General features: G+C 38.0%; 1 protein-coding gene and 1 pseudogene across 1 annotated transcript; both read left to right on the plus strand.

Moving 5' to 3' along the window:
* The first annotated feature begins 4,624 nt into the window (after window positions 1-4,624).
* On the plus strand, window positions 4,625-5,551 carry LOC102905537 (olfactory receptor 7E24-like). Its single transcript, XM_006993434.3, has one exon. It carries the CDS (start codon window positions 4,625-4,627, stop codon window positions 5,549-5,551), a length of 927 nt encoding a protein of 308 aa, XP_006993496.3.
* Window positions 5,552-11,636: 6,085 nt separating this feature from the next.
* On the plus strand, window positions 11,637-17,141 carry LOC102905222 (olfactory receptor 7E178-like; annotated as a pseudogene).
* Window positions 17,142-18,410: the final 1,269 nt, after the last annotated feature.

Consider the following 18,410-nt stretch of genomic DNA (forward strand, 5'->3'; position numbering starts at 1 on the left):
AGTTTTTTATAAGCAATCTAAAGTACTGTGATTGAGATGGTGAGGATGTTTCAGTAACTATACCTTTGAAGAAAGCTACTATGAGCGTGTGACAATTAAGGTCTTCCCTGGTGGAAAATCTGAGATTTATATTTTATGTATCTTACTTCATCTGAATAGTTCTTCAAAGTTCCAAAATTATAAGCTTTTTGCCTAATTATTATTTTATAGAAAATGAAAGACAAAGACAGTTTTTCTGTGTAACATGTACTAGTTGGTGAGGTAGAAAAGAGTGCAGTCTTGTGTGAGTTACTTTGCCTGAGTAAAACACAAAATGATCTTTTCTGTGAAAAGTCATTTCATAATTCTTTATTCCAGAAAAAAGCCCATGTCTTCTTTCCCCTGTGGTTTCCAGATCTTTTATAATGGAATGTTTAGTTCTGCTGTGTGAATTGCAGGTAGTATTTTTGAGGTGCATTTGGAACAGTCTCAAAACAATGAAACCATAATTCAACTCAGTCTTTTCTAGTTCCCTTGGTCCATATTTGGATTCACTCCTAAGTGCTGAGTTTACAGGCCTACAAAGACTGTGTTCTATTTTTCTGAGTATTTTTGCTGCTGTCAGCATCCTCCATCATTCTGAGGCTCAGCCAGTAAGTTTTCAAGAGGAAATGCAGTCAGATCCCTATATCATTTGTGGTTTGAAAACATGAGAGCCTAAAAAGATATGTGCTGTTAAGATTTCTGGATATCTTGTTAAACCATATGATTATTAAAATGAAAATATGTATACATGCATGAAATAACAATGAATGGGTAGAGAAGCCATATATGTGAAGTAGAGTGGGGTGAGTTACATAGGGGGTTTGAAGGGTGAAATGGAAGGAAGTATATATGTTATATTATCATTTTACTATAATTTGAAATATAAAAATAGTAAAAATAGTCAAAAAATTAAAACCAAATCAAAACACTCAGAATCAAAGAATGACATATTTGTTCTCAATTGTTTTGTTTCTGCTATATACTTATGTGAGTTAGGACATGTCATTAGTAAATCTGAGACATCTTAAGTATCATATGACGAAGTTTTAGTAAGTATTTTTTGTATGTACTCTCCTCCTTATATACGGATATTTTGTGCATTGATGTAATTTAACACTTTTAACTTACATTTTTTTTTTTGGTTTTATAGGGCCTAAAGAGTCATTGGCACATATATGAAAAGAAAAATACATATTTTAAACATAATGTAGACCCTTTCTTCTCTCAAAACCTGACTTCCACACATTTGGTTTCCTTTACATTTTCATTCAATTCAAGAATGTGACCTAGAAATTGATCCAAGATAAATTTTTCTGGTGTTTGGTTCTGTGTCATGAACTTGTTGGGTCATCTCATGGTATTTGATAGCTGCACTACTGGGTTATCCAAAACATATACATATTTTCACCAGAAGATAAAAGAACATACAGGCATAAAAAGAAATAGAAGGTCAATTTTGTGTGCTGTGTGAAAACCCACTTTAGAGTTTCATATAATATTATGGTCCAGTGCCCTTTAGAAAACCGCCCCAGTAATTTCATATTTTCTATGAAATCTTTCATAAGATTTCAAATATGGACAAATAAATCCAATGCCAATTTTATCATTTTCTGAATGGAGATGGGTTGTTAAGTTGTGGTTTGTATGGACATGGGGCTATGGAATAAATCATAAATGTTCTCGCAATTCACTGATTCTAAACCACGGCCACTGTTTTCCTTATTGGAATCAATTAGAAATACATTCTACATGTAAATGCATCTCATATTGCATTATCTTGGAAGAATTTTTTTTTTTTTTTTTTTTTTTTTGGTTTTTTCGAGACAGGGTTTCTCGGTGTAGCTTTGCGCCTTTCCTGGGACTCACTTGGTAGCCCAGGCTGGCCTCGAACTCACAAAGATCCGCCTGCCTCTGCCTCCCGAGTGCTGGGATTAAAGGCGTGCGCCACCACCGCCCGGCTGGAAGAATTTTAATTAGGTAGATTTTGCCATTTTTGATGGCACATATTAGGAGGATGTCATTCATGGGAAAAGTGTAGAAATCATCATGCAAAGCACACAATATTTATAGGTTATAATATCATAAAGTCAATAGTTTATATAGTGATACAAAAGGGGTAATAGTATCCAAGTGATATTGACTTTTTTTTATAGGAACAATTAACTGATGAATATTAATAGACACAGACATCTCTTGTTGCAAGTCTGACAGTTACCACATTTTTTTCAGTTACCATATTTTTAAAAGGTAACTAAAGAGCTACTGGAGTGAACAGAGGATGATAGATGCACTTTTGGATGGTTGAAGTAATTTTGTGACAGAATTAACAAGCCTGCTCAGTTAGAAACCACTTGACTACTTAGAGATTAACAAGGGAAAATTCTTTTAGTCAGTGTGCATGCCTGGATCATGGACAAAAGGGAACCAGTCAGGGTCAGAAATCCCTGTTTGCTTTTACAGTTTCATAGCCCGAAGTTATGATTTGAGTAATTAACCATGTTTTACAGAGACAGAAATTCCAAATGTGATTGTTTGGACAAATGGGGAGATTTTCATGTATACTGTTGTCATAGTTCTCTGGAGACAGACCAGGACTGCTTTGACCAGACGGCTGTTGATCAAAGTTCTTCTGTCTGCCTGGCAGAACTGTGCTCTCCTGATAGACAACTGGGAGCACTCCTTCAGCTACTTTCTGTGGTTTAATATTTCCTAAGCAATCTATAGGTCCCTTTAAATGTCAATTTATTATTCTGAGTTTTCAGATTTGGCTATATAAATATGGCACTTAAACACTAATGCATGTCTGTCCATGAGAGAATGATTCAGCTAATACCTGTGCAACAAATATTTGAAATTCACAAACAGACTTAGAACCACATTTCAGTGTAAACAAATATATTTTGGGGACAGCATGTGCTGTGTTGCATACTACTGAATGAGTAACAAGTATGTTTTAGGTTAATTTAAAATGTCTCTTTACACATATTTCAATAGATATTTATATAGAAATATCACTGGAAATATCTGTCCCCTGGATTCCTATCAGTCATAGAGATAGATTAACTAGACAATGAAACCATGTAGAGCCACTAAACTCAAAATTTATTTATCATAATTCAAATTTCTGTAACATATCACATCTGACATACATAAAACAAAAATGCTTATAAATAGTAAAGATGACTTTTTTGGTGAAAATTATTATTATACAGTATTAGTTGAATATTTTGTAAAAGACAAATAATATTCTAAGGCAGTGATTTCTAACCTATGTTTAAGTAGGTATAATCTAGTATTTTCCATGTACATATTCTGATTAAATTGGCTTGTGAAGTCCAAGATCTTGTGGTACTTTAAAAAGCCATGGGAAAATACACTGTTAACTGTTTCAGAGACCCATTAGTCTACACAACTGAAATGATCTTTAATAACATTATCTCCTCTAACAGACCTAGTAGAGAAGCAAGTGGTATCTACTTTAGCCATTAGGGCATTGCCTATGTGTTTACATGACTAATAGTTTCTGTATTTTAAATCTTTATGTTTTAAGGAATTCTGTGTTTTCTGTTCAATGAGCACAGCTGAAATTTTCTCTGTAGCTGAAGTAAGAACATTGACATCTATGCACCAGGCCTGACTCACATGCAAATCACTTTACTCTTGAAGGAGGAGGGACTTAAACTAGGGTTCTGAGTCAGCCTGGCTGCAATTCAGAAAATCAATAGCATTGCTTAAACGTAGGAAAATCATGTTTTTATACCAGATATTTTACTGAGATTATGTGGAGATGTTCTCCCCAAATAAGCTTTGCAGCATAAATTTTCAATTGTATTTATTGACATTTCATTTTTTTTCCATATCACTGGACATCTTAACAGTTGTGAACAGAGATGTTCTGTGATAATGTGGATTTAACTAAGATATATTTACAAAAATTTGAAATATACTAATATAAATAAGGGATACATATACTAATAGATTTAAAAAAATCTAAAAAGTTTTTAACAAAGATGAAAATACCAAAACAAAAAATGTGGAGAATTTTTTTTAAGTGAAAGAAAAAAGAAACCTATAGATGACACTGGAACTTGAAAATATTTTACTGGGTAGGAATCATTAATATTTATTTAGAGACTATGACTTCACACTGTTAGATATATTCCAAGTAAGATAAACCTACTCCATGCTATTGTAATAAAAAGAAGTATGCTTAAGTGCTTCAAGGTTTCATTTGATTTCATTGACAATTTTCCTAGAGTGAAGCTTCTGCAAAATTTCCATTTTGTCTTAATAGTGTTTGCTTTATTTTACTGTGTCTACAGGCCAGCTGTTTACAGTAATTCTGACCTCACATCTTCTAGATTACTGTATTCAATATGGCTTTCATAAGAGGGAATACATGAGCCAAGAACAAAATACTATTTAGAGTATGGCATTTGCCACAACTGAGGAATTATTAATGAAGTCACAATAGGCTTGAGAAAATAATCAATATTTGTACTTACTTGACTCAAATTATAAAAAAAAGTCTATATGCATGCTGGTACCATTGTTAACAACATTTTTGGCTTCCTCCAAAAGATGTTCAAGAAATAAAAACATGAGAAACTCAACATGTGTACCAGAATTCCATTTCATTCAACTCTCAGAAGATCCAGATGTCCAGACTGTCCTCTTAGGCCTTTTGTTGTCTATGTATATCTTGGCCCTGTTTGGAAACCTGCTCATCCTCCTGACAGTAAGCTCTGACTCCCATCTCCACATACCCATGTACTTCTTCCTCTCCAACCTGTCCATAGTTGATATTTGTTTCATCTCCACCACTGTTCCAAGGTTGATTATGGACCTCCAAAGTCACTGCCAAGTCATCTCCTATGTGGGTTGCCTGACACAAATGTCACTGTATATAATTTTTGGATGTATGGATGACATGCTTCTGTCTGTGATGGCATATGACCGGTTTGTAGCCATCTGCCACCCCCTGTATTACCAGGTCGTTATGAATCCCAGTCGCTGTGGGGTCTTACTTCTAGGGTCTTTTCTCTATAGCCTTGTGGAATTACAGTTGCACTATGTGGCAGTATTCAATTTTTCCAACTGTGAGGATTTTATTGAAATTTCCAACTTTTTCTGTGGTCCTTCTGAAGTCCTTAAACTTGCCCATTTTGATACTGTCACCAATACTATCGTCAGATTCAGTACAGTCATTCTCTTTGGGTTAATTCCTATTTCAGGAATTGTTTTCTCTTACTTTAAAATAGTTTCCTCCATCATAAGATTACCATCATCAAGTGGGAGGCACAAAACCTTCTCCACCTGTGGGTCTCATTTGTCCGTTGTTTGCCTGTTTTATGGAACAGGAGTAGGAGTGTACTTCAGCTCCTCTCCATCACAGACGCCAAGAAGTAATGCGATTGCCTCAGTGATGTACAATGTGGTCACACCTATGTTGAATCCCTTCATCTACAGCCTGCGGAACAAGGACATTAAAACTGCCTTAAGGAAGATTCTTAGCAGAGCATTCTAATCACCACATTCTTGGTTTTTTTTTAGATTTATTTATTTATTATGAATACAATGTTCTATTTGTATGTATTTTTGCAGGCCAGAAGAGAAAGCCAGATGTCATTACAGATGGTTGTGAGCCACCATATGGGTGCTGGGAATTGAACTCAGGACCTTGGAAAAACAGCCATTGTTCTTAACCTCTACTGGCACCTTATGTTCTTAGTTGAGATGGTAGTTTACAAGTTCTCATCGGACTGTCCCCAGTGTCTCTTCTGCTTACTCCTATGACCAAGAAGAGCAGAAAATATGCCCAACTAAGTTGTTTTATAAGCAATCTAAAGTACTGTGGGATGATTTAGTAACTATAGCTTTGAAGAAAGCTACTATGAGTGTATGACTATTAAGGTCTTCCCTGGTTTGAAGATCTGAGCTCTATATTTTACATACCTTACTTCCTTAGTTCTTCAAAGTTCCAAAATTATAAGCTTTTTGCCTAATTATTATTTTACAGAAAATGAAAGACAAAGACAGTGTTTCTCTGTAACATGTACTAGGTGGTGAGGTAGAAAAGAGTCAAGTCTTGTGTGAGTTACCTTGCCTGAGTAAAACACAAAATGATCTTGTCTGTGAAGAGCTGTTTCATAATGATTTAATCCAAAAAAAAGGGCCTATGTCTTCTTTCCCTTGTGGTTTCTATATCTTTTATAATGGAATGTTTAGTTCTGCTGTGTGAATTGCAGGTATTATATTCGAGGTACATTTGGAACAGTCTCAAAACATTGAAACAACAATTCAACTCAGGCTTTTCTACTTCTCTTGGTCCATATTTGGCTTCACCCTCTGAAGTGCTGGGTTTACAGGTCTACAAAGACTGCATTCTGCACTCTATTTTTCTGAGTATTTTTGCTGCTGTCAGCATCCTCCATCATTCTGAGGCTCAGCCAGTAAGTTTTCAATGAGGAAATGTGGTCAGATCCCTATATCATTTGTGGCTTGAAAACATGAGAGCCTAAAAAGATATGTGCTGTTAAGATTTCTGGATATCTTGTTAAACCATATGATTATTAAAATGAAAATATGTATACATGCATGAAATAACAATAATAGGGTAGAGAATCCATGAATGTGAATTAGAGTGGGGTGAGTTATAAAGGGGGGTTGAAGGTGAAATGGAAGGAAGTATATATATATGGTATATTGTCATTTTACTATAATTTGAAATATAAAAATAATCAAAAAAGTAAAACCAGACAAAAAACACTCCAGAATCAAAGAATGACACATTTGTTCTGCATTATTTTGTCTCTGCTATATATTTATGTGAGTTAGGACATGTTATTAGTAATTCTGAGACACCTTAACTATCATATGACCAAGTTTTAGTAAGTATTTTTCCTATGTACTCTCCTCCTTATATAAGTATATTTTGTACATTGATATAACTTAACACTTTTAACTTACATTTTTTGGTTTCATAGGGCCTAAAGAGTCATTGACAGTGATGTGAAATGAACAATACATATTTAAAACATTAAGTAGACCCTTTCTCCTCTCAAAACACTTACTTCCACACATTTGGTGTCCTTTACATTTTCACTCAATTCAAGAATGTAACCTAGAAATTGATCCAAGGTAAATGTTTTCTGGTATTTGGTTATGTCATGAACTTGTTGGGTTATCTAATGGTATTTAATAGCTGCACTATTAGATTATCCAAAAATTATTCATATTTTCACCAGAAGATAAAAGAATGTACAGGCATATAAAGAAATGGAAGGTCAATTTTGTGTATTGTGTGAAAACCCACTTCAGAGTTTCACATAATTCTATGGTCCAATGCTCATCAGTAAATTCATATTTTCTATATTCATAGGATTTTAAATTTAGATAAATAAATACAGTGCCAATTTTATCATTTTGTGAATGGATATGGGTTTTTATCCTGTGGTTTTTATATGAGCCTGTTCTATGGAATAAATCATAAATGTTCTCGCAATTCACTGATTCCAAACCAAGGCCACTGTCTTCCTTACTGGAAACAAATAGAAATATATTCTACATGTGAGTGCATCTCCTATTGCATTATCTTGGAAGAATTTTAATTAGGTAGATTTTTGCCATTTTTGATGGCACATATTAGCGTGATGTCATTCATGGAAAAGTGTAGAAATCATGCAAATCAGATGATATTTATATATTATAGTTTCAAAAAGTCAATAGTTCATACAGTGATACAAAAAGGAGTAATAAGATCCAGGTGATATTGACTGTTTTTATAGAAACAATTAAGTGATGAATATTAAAAGAAACAGACATCTCTTGTTGCAAGTCTGACAGTTACCACATTTTTTTTCAGTTACCATATTTTTTAAAAGGTAACTAAATAGTTACTGGCATGAACAGAGGAAGATAGATGCACTTTTGGATGATTGAAGTAATTTTGTGACAGAATTAACCAGCCTGCTCAGTTAGAAACCACTTGACTACTTAGAGATTAACAAGGGAAAATTCTTGTAGTCAGTGTGCATGCCTGCATCATGGACAAAAGGGAGCCAGTCAGGGTCAGAAATCCCTATTTGCTTTTAAATTTTCATAGCCCAAAATTACGATTTGAGTATTTAACCATGTTTTACAGAGACAGAAATTCCAAATGTGATTGTTTGGACAAATGGGTAGATTTTCATGTATACTGTTGTCATAGTTCTCTGGGGACAGACCAGGACTGCTTTGACCAGGCAGCTGTTGATCGAGGTTCTCCTGTCTGCCTGGCAGAACTGTGCTCTCCTGATAGACATCTGGGAGCACTCCTTCAGCTACTTTATGTGGTTTAATATTTCCTAACTGTAGCTGAAGTTTTCTCTCCAGGTCCTGCCAAGCCCCTGCAGGCCAACAATTCACTTATAAAATAAACACACAGATGCTTATATTATTTACAAACTGTATGGCCGTGGCAGACATCTTGCTAAATGTTCTTATATCTTAAATTAATCCATTTCCATAAATCTATACCTTGCCATGTGGCTCATGGCTTACTGGCATCTTCACATGCTGCTTGTCAAGGCGGCGGCTGGCAGCATCTCCGTCACTCAAGCTTCCAATTCCCAGAATTCTCCTCTCTCCTTGTCCTGCCTATACTTTTTGCCTGGCCACTGGTCAATCAGTGTTTTTTTTTTTTTGTTGTTTGTTTGTTTTTTTCATACAGAACGATATCCACAGCACCTAAGCAATCTATAGATCCTCTTAAATTTCAGTTTATTATTCTCAGTTTTCAGTTTTTCCTATAAAAATATGGCACTTAAACACTAACACATGTCTGTCCATGAGAGAATGATATAGCTTATACCTGTGCAATAGATATGGGAAACTCACAGACAGACTTAGAACCACATTTCAATGTTAGCAAATCTGTTTTAGGGACAGCATGTGCTATGTTGCATACTACTGAATGAGCATTAAGTATGTATTAGGTTAATTTACAGTGTCTTTTTTATACATACTTCAATAGATATTTATATAGAAATATCACTGGAAAAATCTGTCCGCTGTGTTCCTATCAGCCATTGACATAGATGAACTAGGAAATGAAAACGTGTAGAGCCACTAAGAACTCAAACTTCATTCATCATAATTCAAATTTCTGTAAATATCACATCTGACATACATAATATAAAACACTTATAATTTAGTAATGGTGAGTTTCTTGTTAAAAGTATTATTGCAAGGCTGGAGAGATGGCTCAGAGGTTAAGAGCACTGCCTGCTCTTCCAGAGGTTCTGAGTTCAATTCCCAGCAACCACATGGTGGCTCACAACCATCTGTAGTGAGATCTGGTGCCTTCTTCTGTGTACATAATAAATAAATCTTTTTAAAAAAGCATTATTGCTTAGAAAGTATTAAGTGAATACTTCGTAAATGCCAGGAAATATTCTAAGTCAGTGTTTTTTTTTAAATTTTATTTTTCTTTATTAAGAAATTTTCTACTTACTCCTCATGTTATCCAAAGACCACCCCTCCTCCCTCTTTCTACCCCACAGCCCTTTTTCCCAAGCCACCCCACATCCCCACATCCCCCAAATCGAGGTCTCCCATGGGGAGTCAGCAGAGCCCAGCACACTGAGCCTAGGCAGGTGCAAGCTCCTTCCCACTGCACCAAGGCTGTGTAAGGTGTCACACCACAGGCACCAGATTCCCAGAGGCCTGCCCATGCACCAGGGACAGATGCCAATCCCCTGCCTGGGTGCTCTCCAAACAGTTCGAGCCAATATCCGTCTTCCGTATCCAGAGGTCCTAGACCAGTCCCATGGGGGCTCCACAGCCACCAGTACACAGTTCATGGGCTTCCACTCTGCAATTCTTCTGCAATGATCTCGTCATCCCTCACCTGCAGTATCTCTTTTCTCTTTCATCAATTGGATCCCCGGAACTCAGCCTGGTGCCTGGCCTTGGATCTCTGTATCTGTATCTTGTATCTCTGTCCATCTGTCACTGGACAAAGGCTCTATGAGGACAGCTAGGCTATTTGCTAGGCTGGTCACCAGAGTAGACCGGTCCAGGCACTCTCTGGACCACAAGGCAGTGGTTTCTAACCCAGGTTTAAGTAAGTATAATCTAGTATTTCCCATGTACATATATTGATTAAAATGGCCTGTGAAGTCCAAGATCTTGTGATACTTTGAAAAGACATGGGGAAAATATACTGTTAACTGTTCAGAGACCCACTAGTCTACACAATTTAAGTGATCTTTAATAACATTATCTCCTCTAACAGACCTAGTGGAAAAGCAAGTGGTATCTGCTTTAGCCATTAGGGCTTGGTCCATGTGTTTACATGACTAATACTTTCTGTATTTTAAACCTGTTATGTTTTAAGGAATTCTGTGTGCTCTGACCAAAGAGTGAACCTGAAATTTCCTCTGTAGCTGAGATAAGAACATTGACATCTATGCACCAGGCCTGACTCACATGCAAATCACTTTAGTGTCTGAGGAGGAGGGACTTAAATTAGGGCTCTGGGTCAGCCTGGCTGCACTTCAGAAGATAAATGGCATTGCTTAAGCATAGGAAAATAATGCTTTTTTCTTCTTTGTTTTGTTCTTCGAGACAGGGTTTTTTTTTTTTTTTTTTTTTTTTTGTGTAGCTTTGTGCCTTTCCTGGAACTAACTTTGGAGACTAGACTTGCCTCAAACTCACAGAGATATGCCTGCCTCTGCCTCCTGAGCGCTGGAATTAAAGGCATGTGTCACCACAACCCGGCTGGAAAAATCTTGTTTTTATACAAGATATTTTACTGAGATTATGTGGAGATGTTCCCTCAAATTATTATCGTAGCATAAATTTTCAACTATATTTATTGACATTTTTTTTCTCATCACTGGACATCTTAACAGTTGTGGACAGAGATGTTCTGTGATAATGTGGATTTAACTAAGATATATTTACAAAAATTTGAAATATACTAAGAGAAATAAGGGATACATGTACTAATAGGTTTTAAAAATCTAAGTTTTAAAGGAAGACTTGAATCTCAAACCCCCAAAAATAGGAGAATATTATTTTTAAGTCAAAGAAAAAAAAAGAAACCTATAGAAGACATTGGAACTTGAAAATATTTTTCTGGGTAGGAATTGTTAATTTTGTCTTAGAGACTAGGACTTTACACTGTCAGAGATATTCTAAGAAAAATAAGCCTGCTCCATGTTATTGCAATAAAAAGAAGTATGCTTAAGTGCTTCAAGTTTTCATTTCATTTGATTGACAGTTTTCCTAAAGTGAAGCTTCTGCAAAATATCCATTTTGTCTTAAAGGTGTTTCTTCATTTTACTGTGTCTCCAGGCCAGCTGTTTACAGTACTTCTGGCCTCACATCATCTAGATTACTGTATTCAAAACCGTTCTCATAAGAGAAAATACATGAGCCAAGAACAAAATACTATTTAGAGTATGACATTTGCCACAACTGAGGAATTATGAATGAAGTCACAATAGGCTTGAGAAAATAATCAATATTTGTACTTGACTCAAATTATAAAAAGGTCTATATGCATGCTGGTGCCATTGTTAACAACATTTTTGGCTTCCTCCAGAAGATGTTCAAGAAATAAAAACATGAGAAACTCAACATGTGTACCAGAATTCCATTTCATTCAACTCTCAGAAGATCCAGATGTCCAGACTGTCCTCTTAGGCCTTTTGTTGTCTATGTATATCTTGGCCCTGTTTGGAAACCTGCTCATCATCCTGACAGTAAGCTCTGACTCCCATCTCCACATACCCATGTACTTCTTCCTCTCCAACCTGTCCATAGTTGATATTTGTTTCATCTCCACCGGTGTTCCAAGGGTGATTATGGACCTCCAAAGTCACTGCCAAGTCATCTCCTATGTGGGCTGCCTGACACAGATGTCACTGTTTATAATATTTGGATGTATGGATAACATGCTTCTGTCTGTGATGGCATATGACCGGTTTGTGGCCATCTGCCACCCCATGTATTACCAGGTCATTATGAATCCCACTCGCTGTGTGATCTTACTTCTAGGGTCTTTTCTGTTTAGCCTTGCACAATTTCAGTTGCACTATGTAGCAATATTAAATTTTTCCAAATGTGATGATTTTATTGAAATTTACAACTTCTTTTGTGGCCCTTCTGCAGTCCTTAAAGTTGCCCATTTTAATACTGTCACCAATACCATAGTCAAATTCAGTATAAGCACTCTCTTTGGGTTAATTCCTATTTGAGGAATTGTTTTCTCTTACTTTAAAATAGTTTCCTCCATCATAAGATCACCATCATTAAGTGGGAAGCACAAAACCTTCTCCACCTGTGGGTCTCATTTGTCTGTTGTTTGCCTGTTTTATAAAACAGGACTAGGAGTGTACTTCAGCTCCTCTCCATCACATTCTCCTAGAAATAATGCCGTGACCTCAATGATGTACACTGTGGTCACACCTATGTTGAATCCCTTCATCTACAGCCTTCGGAACAAGGACATTAAAACTGCCTTAAGGAAGATTCTTAGCAGAGCATTCTTTTTTTTTTTTTTTTTTTTTTGGTTTTTCGAGACAGGGTTTCTCTGTGTAGCTTTGCGCCTTTCCTGGAGCTCACTTGGTAGCCCAGGCTGGCCTCGAACTCACAGAGATCCGCCTGGCTCTGCCTCCCGAGTGCTGGGATTAAAGGCGTGCGCCACCACCGCCCGGCTTAGCAGAGCATTCTAATCACTGACATCTTTATAAATTTCCACACACACACACACACACACACACACACACACACACACACACACACACAGAGACACATATACACACACAAACTGTACATGTAAATCCAAGTTATTGACTCACACATTATTACTAAATGATACTTCACAATATTGCATGATAGAGTTGTGGTCATTGAGGTTGTACTTATGGTGGATGGGTAGTTATAGAAATGCACAAAAATTGAAGTTGGAGAGATGAAACTTTTCTAGAGATGAATGGTGCACATTATTGAACATCACCTTACACTATGAATGTAAATAACACCTAAATGCTGCTCATCAGCCAATTTAAAGAGGCTAGTCTGCTGAGATTGTGTTTTAGAAATGACAGATAACCAGTCTTGTCAACCAGGCTGCCTTGAACAGGCCATGAATAAAGAAGAAATGAATAGACATGCTAATTTGGAAACGGAAAGCTCAGTATGCCTCATCCTTAGACATTCTAGACCTGAAGGTTTCACTTGGATTTTCTCTCCCATTGATCCTGAGGATAGCTGGAGACAATGATCAGTCATGGAAGTTAGATATGAGCCCCTCTCCCTGCCCCTCTATCTCCCAGAAATCAAGCTACACTCTCCTGAAATCTGTCCTCTCTAAAGACAACCCTGCTTTGATTATTCAGGCTGGGGTGTGTGGGTAGGTGGATGAGGCAAGAGCAATCCAGTTCCCACTCCTTACAATGACAAGATAAATTCATTGTCCTACTCAGTATCTGACTCTTCCATTTCCCTTGGCATGCTGGTTAGTTTTTCCCAAATAGAGTCAACATGAAGAAGGAGCATCCATTGAGTAAGAACTTCCATTACAAGTGTCTGTGTGTCATTTTCTTGAGTGATGATTGATGTGGGAGGGCACAGTCCACTTCAGGCAGTGCTACCCTGTTGCTAGAATTTTCCGCCTTTGCCCACAGTCAGGACAAATCTTTGTCACCCGCCAGTCCCACAGCCGCTCAGACCCAACCAAGTAAACACAGAGACTTATATTGCTTACAAACTGTATGGCCGTGGCAGGCTTCTTGCTAACTGTGCTTATAGCTTAAATTAGTCCATTTCCATAAATCTATACCTTGCCACGTGGCTGGTGGCTTACCGGCATCTTCACATGCTGCTGGTCATGGCGGCGGCTGCAGTCAGTCCTTCTGCCTTCCTGTCCTTTTATTTCTCCTCTCTGTTAGTCCCGCCTATCCTTCCTGCCTAGCCACAGCCGATCAGGTTTTATTTATTGATCAATCAGAACAACTTGACATACAGACCATCCCCCAGCACAGCCAAGTGCAGACTATCTCAGACACCTGCACTCAGGCCCATGGTCCTAATCATCCTCTATGCGGACCTGCTGGGTAACGCCACAAAGAACCCAAGAAGGGCTCCCACAGGACATACAGAACATCCCACAGCACTACCCTTGGGCAGGTGGTTCTTGGAGGTATAAGAAAGGTACTTGAAAAAGAGCTTATAAACAAGGCAGTAAGTTGTTTTCCTCTATGGCCTCCACTTCTGTTTGAGTTCTGACACCAGCTTCCCTCAATGGTGGACTGTGATTGGGATGTATACATCAAATAAACTGTTTCCTACCCAAGTTGCTTTTGGTCATGGCATTTATCACAGCTGTAGAAAGCACTAGGACACATGGACACTGTGTCTGACCAATGAAGTGGTGAGGGACTTCCTACCCCCAGACAAACTATTCAAGTAATAAACATTTGTTCTGTAGGATGTTTCTGAGGGCCACTGAGGGGCCTATCTTTCCCTTTTAGACCTCACATCATGCTGTACAAGGCAGGTAACTTTCCTCCTCTCCCACATCAAGCTCTCTACCTTCACAGCCCCACCATGCTTCCTCTGTTGTGAGGTCCTTTGAATGCACTCTCACTTTAAGGTCTGATCATGTCCCCTTCACACTATGGTCACAAGTCTATCTCCTAATGGGGAAAACTTGTTTCAGCTCTTTTCTTGAACCTGCTGCCCTGACATTCTGGTCTCTGATTTATAACAGTGAAGGACTGGGAAGATATCATTTTCCAATATATGCACTGGGATTTGTGGCTGTGTGGATTGTCTCCAGCTGATTTCCTGTGAAGGAGTTTGCCTTCCTCCAGAATGAGGCAGACTGAGAGCCTAACCTGGGGATGCACTGATGGGGTCGTTTGTGGTCCACAGCTGTTAACTCTGACTGACTTTGTTGGAAATTTGTGGTTTCTCTACTTAGAGAGATAGCCTTGGTTGGTTGAAGAAATGTACTTAATGTGGAATATGTATAAAAATAAAATAGTGAATAAAACACAATATTCATTGGCATTTGTTCTTAATGAATTGATCCTGATCTTAGTCCACTAATTTCCTGATTATTGGAGATCACAAATGTTAACAGAGGAAACGTCCCCTCTGAAAATTATACGTACACTTGAATGTAATACTATATAATAAACAGTATGTCTTTTAATTCACACCTGTATTTTGAATAACATTTGTGAAGGCTTTTCTGTGAAAACCATTTTCAGTGAAACAAATTAAAATTGGATTTTAATCTTCTCTTCATCCTTTCCCTCATTAATTTCATCTCCAAATAGAGCTTGTTAACTGATTTGAAAATAAAATCATTACAATTTAAAAATTTTTCTTTTTGTGTTTTTGAAATAGTATATCTCTGTGTAACAGCCCTGGCTGTCCCAGAACTCACTTTGTAGATGAGTCTGGCCTTGAACTCACAGAGATCTGCTGCCTCTGTGAGGGTCTTTTGGATGTCAGTGGAGGCACTGCTGGGCACAGAAGCTTGTAAGAGACCTTTTGAGGAGAAGTTAATGTCAACAGTGGGATGTCTCTGGCCTGATTTTTTTCTTTTCATTTTTCTCTATTTAGAAAACCTCCACTCACTCTACATACCATATACAATATTCCCCCGTCTCCCTTCTGTAACCCTCAGATCTCTCCCCTAGCCACCCCGCATCCCCACATCCCCCAAATGGAGGTCTCCCACCGGGAGTCTGCGGAGCCCAGCACACTGAGCTCAGGCAGGCCCAAGCCCCTTTCCATTGCACCAAGGCTGTGCATGGAGTCACAACTCAGGCACTTGATTCCTAGAAGCCCGCCCATAGACCAGGGACAGATCTCGACCCCCCTGCCTGGGCACCCGAAAACAGTTTGAGCCAAACAACCATCCTCCGTATCCTGAGGGCCCTGTCCAGTACCATGGGGGCTCCACCCACCAGTCCACAGTTCATGGGCTTCCACCAGTGTGGCCGGTCTTCTCCGCAGGTCCTCCCATTATGATCTCGGCATCCCCTGCCTGCAGAATTCTTCCTCTCTCCCATCAACTGGATTCCTGGAGCTCAGCCTGGTGTCCGGCCAAAGATCTCTGCATCTGCCTCCATCAGTCACTGGACAAAGTCTCTATGATGACAGGTAGGTTATTTGCTAGGCCGGTCACCAGAGTACACTGGTCCAGGCACCCTCTGGACCACTGCCAGCAGACCAAGTTGGGGTCAACCTTTTGGACTCCTCAGAGCCTCCCCAGCACCCCGCATCCTCCCTCTCCTATGATGTCCCAATACACCGTGGCATCTTCTTCCCTGCCCTTCCACTCTGTCCTTACTCCAGTCTGACCCTCCCATTTCCTCATGTTCCCATCCCCTACTCCTTGTCCTCCGCCATCCTCCCCCCCCCCCATCCAGTCCACTCATGTAGATCTCATCCACCTCTCCTTTGCACGGACATCCATGTGTTCTGGCATGAATTTTGAGATTGAATCTTGGTCTTCAGATTGCCACACAGGAAAGAAATAGAATTCTGCAGACACAGAATAGAACATTCAGTAGAATTTAACAACACAAAACAACAACAGCAACAGCAACAACAACAACAACAACAACAACAACAACAACAAGAACTACTAAAGGTAGTCCAAACTGAAATAAAATGGAAAATGAAAAATTTAGGAGCTCATACCTAACTACTTGAGAACTTCTCTTCTGCTTCCCCCATTATCAGCAGGAATTCCTTAGAGACTGCAATATTTTGGACCAGTATGAATAATCACCAGCTCTGTGCATTGAGGTTCTAAGGTTATGTAAGAATAATTAGTTAGCCTGTCCCTCCAGGTCATCAGCTTGATCTGTGTAATTGGGACTATATATCCCTGTTTGCTCTTCCTACAGTGTTCTTTCTGCATCAGGAAGCTCTTGCTATTGTATTTACTTCAGGATTCAAGTGAGCCTTCACCAGCCAACAAGCAAGGAAGTTTTGCCATATCCACAGTCTTTCATCATGGCCACACAGACCCACAGTTTAGTCATGTAAGTTCTGAGGGAATTGAGGATGAAGAAGAGATGACAAGAATTATTATTTCTTTCTAATCATATGAACTGTGATAATTTGGGTAACCTGATGGTATAATAACTATAATTTGAGCCTCTCTACTGGTATGTTATGTTCTTAGTTGAGATGGTAGTTCTCAAATTCTCATCGGACTGTCCCCAGTGTCTATTCTGCATACTCTTATGACCAAAGAGAGGAGCAAATATGTCCAACTAAGTTATTTCATAAGCAATCTAAAGTACTGTGACATGATGGTGAGGGTGATTTTGGAACTATAGCTTTGAAGAAATCTACTATGAGTGTGTGACTATAAGGTCTTCCATGGTTGGAAGATCTGAGCTCTATATTTTATGTATCTTACTTCATCTTACTTACTTCATTAGTTCTTCAAGGTTCCAAAATTATAAGCCTTTGCCTAATTATTATTTTACAGAAAATGAAAGACAAAGACAGTGTTTCTGTGTAACATGTACTAGGTGGTGAGGTAGAAAAGAGTGAAGTCTTGTGTGAGTTACTTTGCCTGAGTGAAACACAAAATAAACTTTTCTGTGAACAACTGTTTCATAATGCTTTAAACCAGAAAAAAAAGACCCATGTCTTCTTTCCCTTGTGGTTTCTAGATCTTTTATAATGGAATGTTTAGTTCTGCTGTGTGAATGGAGGGTAGTATATTTGAGGTGCATTTGGAACAGTCTCAAACATTGAAATAACAATTCAACTCAGGCTTTTCTACTTCCCTTGGTCCATATTTGGCTTCACCCTCTGAAGTGCTGTGTTTACAGGTCTACAAAGACTGCATTCTGCATTCTATTTTTCTGAGTATTTTTTGCTGCTGTCAGCATCCTCCATCATTCTGAGGCTCAGCCAGTAAGTTTTCAATGAGGAAATGCAGTCAGATCCCTATATCATTTGTGGTTTGAAAACATGAGAGCCTAAAAAGATATGTGCTGTTAAAACTTCTGGATATATTGTTAGAACTATATGAAAAATGAAAATATGTATACATGCATGAAATAACAATGAATGGGTACAGAAGCTATGAATGTGAAGTAGAGTGGGGTGAATTAAAAAGGGGGTTTGAAGGTGAAATGTAAGTATATATATGTTATATTATCATTTTACTATAATTTGAAATATAAAAATAATCAAAAAGTAAAACCAGACAAAAAACACTCCAGAATCAAAGAATGACACATTTGTTCTGCATTATTTTGTCTCTGCTATATATTTATGTGAGTTAGGACATGTTATTAGTAATTCTGAGACACTTTAACAATCAAATGACCAAGTTTTAGTAAGTATGTTTT

Source organism: Peromyscus maniculatus, chromosome 9, assembly GCF_049852395.1.
Source record: "Peromyscus maniculatus bairdii isolate BWxNUB_F1_BW_parent chromosome 9, HU_Pman_BW_mat_3.1, whole genome shotgun sequence".
Taxonomy (NCBI): domain Eukaryota; kingdom Metazoa; phylum Chordata; class Mammalia; order Rodentia; family Cricetidae; genus Peromyscus; species Peromyscus maniculatus.